Here is a 9,431-nt window from a genome sequence, read left to right as displayed (position 1 = left end):
ACCAATACCCATCACACATACACATCACACATACCCATTACACACACACACATCACACATACCCATAACACATACCAATCATACATACCCATCACAAACACCCAACACACACCCATCACACATACCCATCACCCATACCCATCACACATACCCATCACACACACCCAACACACGCCCATCACACATACCCATCACACATACCCATCACACAACCATCACACATACCCATCACACATACCCATTACACGCACACAAATCACACATACCCGTCACCCATATACATCACCTATACCCATCACAAATACCCATCACACATACCCATCACACATACCCATCAAACACACCCAAACACACACCCATCACACACACACAAATCACACATACCCATCACCGATATACATCACCCATACCCATCACACATACCCATCACACATACCCATCACCCATACCGATCACACACACCCATCAAACACACACATTACACATACCCATCACCCATACCCATTACCCATACCCATCACACACACCCAACACATAAACCATACACATCATATATAGCCATCACACATATCAATCACCCATACCCATCACACACACACATCACACATACCTATCATCCATACCCATCACACACACACACATCACACATACCTATCATCCATACCCATCACACACACACATCACACATACCTATCATCCATACCAATCACACATACCCATCACCCATACCTATCTCCCATACCCATCACACATACCCATCACACATACCCAACACACATACCCATCACACCTCACCAATCACACACACACACATCACCCATACCTATTACCCATACCCATCAAACACACCCATCACACATACCCATCACACATACCAATCACAGATACCCATCACACATACCCATTGCATATACCCATCACACATACCCATCACACATACCTATGACCCATACCCATCACACACCCATCACACATACCCATCACACATATCCATCACACATATCCATCACACATACCCATCACCCATACCCATCACACACCCATCACACATACCCGTCACACATACCCATCACACATACCCATCACATATACCCATCACACATACCCATCACACATACCCATCACCCATACCCATCACACATACCCATCACCCATACCCATCACACATACCCATCACACATACCCATCACACACCCATCACACACCCATCACACATACCCATCACAAATACACATCACACATACCCATCACACATACCCATCACCCATACCCATCACACACCCATCACACACACCCATCACAGATACCCATCACAGATACCCATCACATACACCCACCATCCATATCCGTCACACATACACACGTCACACACACACACATCATACACACACCACACACCCATTACACACACCCATTAGAGGTACATATCACACATCACACACACCCATCACACACACACACACATCACACATACCCATCACACATACCCATCACACACACCTATATCTCTACCACACAGGCCGGACACACAGTTACACAATTCTCTAATTGAAACGTGAAATCTGATCCTGAAACGAGTACACACAGAACTAAATTTTGAAAACAGTCAAAATATATAAACCAATGAATGATGAAAAAATATAATGAACACATATTATTAGGTTTACAATCATAAAAGGCCATGCAATGGCTCAAATAAGATGCAGTGGCAATAAATGTAATGCCTATTGAGAAAGTGTTTTATGACATTCCATGACATCTACGCAGAAAGGGCATCATAGATTATACGTCACAAGTTGTGAAATGAAGACGCCAACGGCTGGAGCTGCTGGAATATTACTTGACATGTGGGGAAAGTTGACCATTGAAAAGTTGAAGTCATCCCTGTTGTCATTCAATCTTCCTGTTACTCAGAATCTTCCGGCATAGGTCTAAATATGAATCAACTAAGGCAGTCTCACTGGTCTTTTACTTCTCGTTAAGATGGGTAAACCAGTGGACGGGACTTGGCTTTAAGACCACCACGATATCGGCTTAAGTATGTTACATGGCAGTGTATATTATTGTTTATCATTTAACTAAAGCATTTATCCATGACATAAGCTTATAACATGAAAACATGTATGTCATACCCCAATGACATAAGTATGCAAATTAGATATGCAAATTAGATAGCCGGAAGTGGGACTTTTTTCGCCGGTGCACGTGAGTAGGTGTTTACAAACAACATGGATACCTTAGATGTTGGAGACAATGTTTTAATAGATCAAAGGGGAAGTGCTACAGTGATATCCGTGTTGACAAATGGATATTACAGGTTACAGGTTGATGGTACCGAATTTAAATTTGACTGTGATGAAGGCAGATTATTAAAACTTCCCTGTGGCCAAAGTTTCATCATCGAAACGCCATCGTCGAGCACGGCGAAGCAGACGACGAACACAAAGCCGAAAGATGCCCAAGGAAGATTTGTGGCTGTTGAGGACGGCATGATCGATGGTGTGATCCTGGACAATCAAAACAAAAACACAGCCAAGAAAACTTTGTACGATTTGAAACTGTTCGATAACTTTCTAAACGTCCAAAATGAATTTCGCCAAATGCACGAAATCCCCCCAAACGAACTAGACACACTTCTCTGCAAGTTTTCCATTAGTGTTCGAAAAACAAATTGGGAAAATTATGAACCAAACAGTCTCACGGGTTTTCAGAGCAGCATCGAGAGATCACTAAAACGAAGGGGGTATGGCTATTCACTCACGTCATCTTTAGAATTTTCACGATCACGGGAAGTATTAAAGGGGAGAAAAATTGAACTAAAGAAAGAAGGGCGTGGCAACTTACCAAGGAGAGCCGACCCGATTGGTGATGAAGAGATCGAGGCCCTGTGGCAGTCCGGATCCATTGGAATCAGTAATCCAATGAGCATAATAAACTGTCAATGGCTCTACAACACAATCAATTTCGGGTTAAGAGGTGTCAATGATCACAACAACATGTGTTGGGGGGACATCACATTGCATGTTGATGGAGACGATCATGAATATCTTGAACTGTCCATGAGACAAGAAAAGAATAGGTCCGGTGAGAATCCCCGTGATTGTCGCGACGTTAGGCCCAAAATGTGGGCTAATGTTGCTGATCCCTCTCGGTGCCCTGTGCAGGTGTATAAGTTGTATGCCTCCACGCGTCCACTCGACTTCTGTCGAGATGACGATCCCTTTTACATAGGCACACAAACTTTAGGTATGCCTAAACCTGGCGATCAGTGGTTTATCCGCTATCGTATTGGGAAAAACAAACTTTCCTCTCTCATGAAAAACATGTGCGATGCCGCCAGTCTCCAAACATCGAAACGACTCACAAATCACTCTGCGCGCAAACTCCTTGTGCAAAAGTTGAATGACAATAATGTTCCGCCAAATGACTCCCGTCATGCAGAGCGGCCCCTCGCTTAATGTCCAAATCGACAGTAGACAACACAGTCAGCGGTCTCAAATAATAAATGTTTCTGGTGGTGTCAACACTATGTTTGCTGGCAACATTACTGGTGGAAACATAACGATTTATCTCGTTAAACCTCCAAGCCCGGTCCCAGTCAAAAGACGCCGGATTGTCATCGAAAGTGATAGTGACACCGACTAATGCATCTACTCTGACCTCTCAGCCGCGAGACATTCTTCAATTGAGAGAGCGGTTTGATTTGAAACTATATATTATAAGTGAAGTTACACCAGAGATATTAACAGATTACACAGAATCGTTGTTATTACCGTTATTAAAGATTCAATTATTCTGCAAAAGTCTGTTCAAGTATTTTGTTTAAAATAATCCGAGGAACTTTTTTTTCTCAGCGAAGGAATATGCCATAAAGGAGTTAAGAGGTTGTTTATTTTGGTTTACACGGCTATGGAAAACATGTATCACTACGCACGATCTATACGTAAGATTTCGACAAGTTGCTGATGTTATTGTTAATGAAATTATTCCTTAATAGGGAAGCAAAAATGATAAATAGAATTCATCACGAGTGTTTTTTAATATGGGAAATATCAACCTCGTCCCGTTAATCGGTATTTGCCTCGCCAAAGGCTCGGCAAATACCGATTAACTAAGACTCGGTTGATATTTCCCATATTAAAAAACACTCGTGATGAATCCTCTATTTAACGATGATTGTGTAACTGTGTCACGTTGTTTCTGTAGAGATTCGGTAGACGTTCATTGCAATGTATTTGGACAGTGGTTAGTTGGCAGGAATGTAGTACTATTCGATGTAAGCAGGAGTTAGAAAGTTACTCTATTTAGATGCAAGAGTGGTGTTTTAACGTCCGGAAACGGCGAGACTCGTCCAGCATTGTACAGAGCCTTACAGCACTATCTAGAAAGTTCTGGAAGCTAGTCAGATTTTATTTTAGGGGACAAGAGCATGCCTCTTGCATCTCTGATACAAGTCATCACGTCAAGGTCAGCTTCCTTGTGAGGATTGCTCATCATCCCTGAAATCCTGCCAAGCCGATCACGGAAGCTTGACTACTGTTGCCGTTGGGTGAATATATATGATTATCATTGACTTTTGCTATCACAACTGTAATTTTGTATTTGATACTGATCACTGCCATCATATTATCGATTGTCATTAAATATTGTACTACCACTCTATTTTGTACTGCTATTGTAATTGCCGTAAGGTAATTTGTATTGATTTGTCAACTCAGTGAATTTTGTATTACATTTGTCAATTGTTGGCTGTTTGTTGGTTTCACGTTGGTTTTCTTTTACTTACAGATTCCTGGATTAACATATTATTTCAGTTTGGGAATCAACACATAACAAGTGTAACTTCTTAACCAACTTCCCTTGTTTTGTTTTTGCCAATCCAAGCATAAATTCCGATTCATCAGCATAAAAAGTCAATGCACACACGAAGGTTCGGTATTTATCACAGTTGCATGTAATGAAAGAGGAATGTGCTCTATTTTTTGACACCAGGAACCAGTGTTGGAAGCAGGCAGAAAGTCGATGTTTTCCGATCGGCATCCCGCCCGCCCAAAACCGAGGAAGAAGATCAGTCGCAAGACGTCGACGGACGTCTCGATTCGCAATCTTATATAGGTGCAGCCAGCCCATAACATGCGGAGCGGTCTATGCATTGGGAGGGGAATGAAGGTGTCAAGCTAAGATGGGCTTCGGACTATAAACAACCACAAGGTCAATGTCACTGCCAAAGCTCGAATTTGTACGAATGTCTAAATCAAATTGGAGCGACTCACAACCACCACGGCCTACCAAATACTCCCATATAACACTCTCCCCTTCAAGAGAACAAAAGTTTGAATTTCAAGGATAAAAGCATTTACATCACATATTCTACTAAACATGTTAATTAAACAAAACATACGTGTTTCCATAATATAATGTATACTTAGCACAAGGTTATATTCATAACTGATCAAATCAATTTTACAAATTTCCGAAAGTCTTGGTTTTTTTATTAAACGATTGTACCTGACCTTGACCGACTACGTGAAATCAGAATACAATATGGGCCTAGGCAAATTCACACTTTAACATATTTAAAGTCAACTCTGTCACTTTAGCCGATAATATCCTCATTGAAAGTTTCTGCACCTTGTAAGCTTGACGTGACGTCACTGATAACGCTTTGAAAGGTAGCATGCGTATTCTTCAACCCAAATTGCATAAGCTTTTACTGATATAGTACATCTATAGCAGAAGCAAAACTCAGGTGGAGACAAGATCACAAAGGGGGCTGACAGAAGGTGGAGAGAACATCACGAAGAGGACTGACAGAAGGTGGAGAGAACATCACAAAGGAGGCTGACAGAAGGTGGAGAGAACATCACGAAGGGGGCTGACAGAAGGAGGAGGGAACATCACGAAGAGGGCTGACAGAAGGTGGAGACAACATCACGAAGGAAGCTGACAGAAGGTGGAGAGAACATCACAAAGGAGGCTGACAGAAGGTGGAGAGAACATCACAAAGGAGGCTGACAGAAGGTGGAGAGAACATCACGAAGGGGGCTGACAGAAGGAGGAGGGAACATCACGAAGAGGACTGACAGAAGGTGGAGAGAACATCACAAAGGAGGCTGACAGAAGGTGGAGAGAACATCACGAAGGGGGCTGACAGAAGGAGGAGGGAACATCACGAAGAGGGCTGACAGAAGGTGGAGACAACATCACGAAGGAAGCTGACAGAAGGTGGAGAGAACATCACAAAGGAGGCTGACAGAAGGTGGAGAGAACATCACAAAGGGGGCTGACAGAAGGTGGAGAGAACATCACGAAGAGGGCTGACAGAAGAGGGAGACAACATCACGAAGAGGGCTGACAGAAGGTGGAGGGAACATCACGAAGAGGGCTGACAGAAGGTGGAGAGAACATCACGAAGAGGGCTGACAGAAGGTGGAGAGAACATCACGAAGAGGGCTGACAGAAGGTGGAGAGAACATCACGAAGAGGGCTGTCAGAAGGTGGAGAGAACCTCACAAAGAGGGCTAACAGAAGGTGGAGAGAACATCACAAAGAGGGCTGACAGAAGATAGAGAGAACATCACGAAAGTGACTGACAGAAGGTGGAAAGACCATTTCGAAGAGGGCTGACAGAAGGTGGAGAGAACATCACGAAGAGGGCTGACAGAAGGCGGAGAGAACATCACAAGGAGGGCTGACAGAAGGTGGAGAGAACATCACGAAAGTGACTGACAGAAGGAGGAAAGACCATTTCGAAGAGGGCTGACAGAAGGTGGAGAGAACATCTCGAAGAGGGCTGAAAAAAGGTTGAGAGAACATCACAAAGAGGGCTGACAGAAGGTGTAGAGAACATCACAAAGAGGACTGACAGAAGAGGGAGACAACATCATTAAGAGGTCTGACAGAAGAGGGAGACAACATCATTAAGAGGTCTGACAGAAGGTGAAGAGACCATCACAAAGAGGGCTGACAGAAGGTGGAGGGAACATCACAAAGAGGGCTGACAGAAGGTGGAGACAACATCACGAAGAGGGTTGACAGAAGATGGAGAGAACATCACGAAGAGTGCTGACAGAAGATGGAGAGAACATCACAAAGAGGGCTGACAGAAGGTGTAGAGAACATCACAAAGAGGACTGACAGAAGGTGGAGAGAACATCACAAAGAGGGCTGACAGAAGAGGGAGACAACATCATTAAGAGGTCTGACAGAAGGTGGAGAGAACATCACAAAGGGGGCTGACAGAAGGTCGAGAGACCATCACAAAGAGGGCTGACAGAAGGTGTAGAGAACATCACAAAGAGGACTGACAGAAAGTGGAGAGAACATCACAAAGAGGGCTGACAGAAGGTGGAGAGAACATCACAAAGAGGGCTGACAGAAGATGGAGACAACATCACGAAGAGGGCTGACAGAAGGTGGAGGGAACATCACAAAGAGGGCTGACAGAAGGTGGAGAGACCATCATGCAGAGGTCTGACAGAATGTGGAGGGAACATCACAAAGGGGGCTGACAGAAGGTGGAGAGACCATCATGCAGAGGTCTGACAGAAGGTGGAAAGAACATCAAAAAGAGGGCTGACAGAAGGTGGAGACAACATCACGAAGAGGGCAGACAGAAGGTGGAGAGAACATCACAAAGAGGGCTGACAGAAGAGGGAGACAACATCACGAAGGGGGCTGACAGAAGATGGAGGGAACATCACAAAGGGGACTGACAGAAGGTGGAGAGAACATCACAAAGGAGGCTGACAGAAGGTGGAGAGAACATCACAAAGAGGACTGACAGAAGGTGGAGAGAACATCACAAAGAGGGCTAACAGAAGGTGGAGAGAACATCACAAAGAGGGCTGACAGAAGATAGAGAGAACATCACGAAAGTGACTGACAGAAGGTGGAAAGACCATTTCGAAGAGGGCTGACAGAAGGTGGAGAGAACATCACGAAGAGGGCTGACAGAAGGCGGAGAGAACATCACAAGGAGGGCTGACAGAAGGTGGAGAGAACATCACGAAAGTGACTGACAGAAGGAGGAAAGACCATTTCGAAGAGGGCTGACAGAAGGTGGAGAGAACATCTCGAAGAGGGCTGAAAGAAGGTGGAGAGAACATCACAAAGAGGGCTGACAGAAGGTGTAGAGAACATCACAAAGAGGACTGACAGAAGGTGGAGAGAACATCATTAAGAGGTCTGACAGAAGAGGGAGACAACATCATTAAGAGGTCTGACAGAAGGTGGAGAGAACATCACAAAGCGGGCTGACAGAAGGTGAAGAGACCATCACAAAGAGGGCTGACAGAAGGTGGAGGGAACATCACAAAGAGGGCTGACAGAAGGTGGAGACAACATCACGAAGAGGGCTGACAGAAGATGGAGAGAACATCACGAAGAGTGCTGACAGAAGATGGTGAGAACATCACAAAGAGGGCTGACAGAAGGTGTAGAGAACATCACAAAGAGGACTGACAGAAGGTGGAGAGAACATCACAAAGAGGGCTGACAGAAGAGGGAGACAACATCATGAAGAGGTCTGACAGAAGGTGGAGAGAACATCACAAAGGGGGCTGACAGAAGGTGGAGAGACCATCACAAAGAGGGCTGACAGAAGGTGTAGAGAACATCACAAAGAGGACTGACAGAAGGTGGAGAGAACATCACAAAGAGGGCTGACAGAAGGTGGAGAGAACATCACAAAGAGGGCTGACAGAAGATGGAGACAACATCACGAAGAGGGCTGACAGAAGGTGGAGGGAACATCACAAAGAGGGCTGACAGAAGGTGGAGAGACCATCATGCAGAGGTCTGACAGAAGGTGGAGGGAACATCACGAAGAGGGCTGACAGAAGGTGGAGGGAACATCACGAAGAGGGCTGACAGAAGGTGGAGGGAACATCACGAAGAGGGCTGACAGAAGGTGGAGGGAACATCACGAAGAGGTCTGACAGAAGGTGGAGGGAACATCACAAAGAGGGCTGACAGAAGGTGGAGACAACATCACGAAGAGGGCTGACAGAAGGTGGAGGGAACATCACAAAGAGGGCTGACAGAAGGAGGAGACAAATCACGAAGAGGGCTGACAGAAGGTGGAGGGAACATCACAAAGAGGGCTGACAGAAGGTGGAGACAACATCACGAAGAGGGCTGACAGAAGGTGGAGGGAACATCACGAAGAGGGCTGACAGAAGGTGGAGGGAACATCACAAAGAGGGCTGACAGAAGGTGGAGACAACATCACGAAGAGGGCTGACAGAAGGTGGAGGGAACATCACAAAGGGGGCTGACAGAAGGTGGAGAGACCATCATGCAGAGGTCTGACAGAAGGTGGAAAGAACATCAAAAAGAGGGCTGACAGAAGGTGGAGACAACATCACGAAGAGGGCAGACAGAAGGTGGAGAGAACATCACAAAGAGGGCTGACAGAAGAGGGAGACAAC

The 9,431-nt window shown here is 45.1% G+C and overlaps 1 protein-coding gene across 1 annotated transcript; it reads left to right on the top strand.

The window, feature by feature from the left end:
- The first annotated feature begins 2,228 nt into the window (after window positions 1–2,228).
- On the top strand, window positions 2,229–3,458 carry LOC125383682 (zinc finger MYM-type protein 2-like). Its single transcript, XM_048402385.1, has one exon. The coding sequence runs from the start codon at window positions 2,229–2,231 to the stop codon at window positions 3,456–3,458; it is 1,230 nt and encodes a 409-aa protein (XP_048258342.1).
- The last annotated feature ends 5,973 nt before the right edge of the window (window positions 3,459–9,431 follow it).

The sequence above is a fragment of the Haliotis rufescens genome, unplaced genomic scaffold (assembly GCF_023055435.1).
Source record: "Haliotis rufescens isolate VD_foot unplaced genomic scaffold, xgHalRufe1.0.p SCAF_26, whole genome shotgun sequence".
Classification (NCBI taxonomy): domain Eukaryota; kingdom Metazoa; phylum Mollusca; class Gastropoda; order Lepetellida; family Haliotidae; genus Haliotis; species Haliotis rufescens.
This window is presented reverse-complemented; position numbering and strand designations above follow the sequence as displayed.

Bases quoted from the DNA above. Each gene is read 5' to 3' on its own strand.
- LOC125383682 (XM_048402385.1), top strand. From the start codon at position 2,229: ATGGATACCTTAGATGTTGGAGACAATGTTTTAATAGATCAAAGGGGA.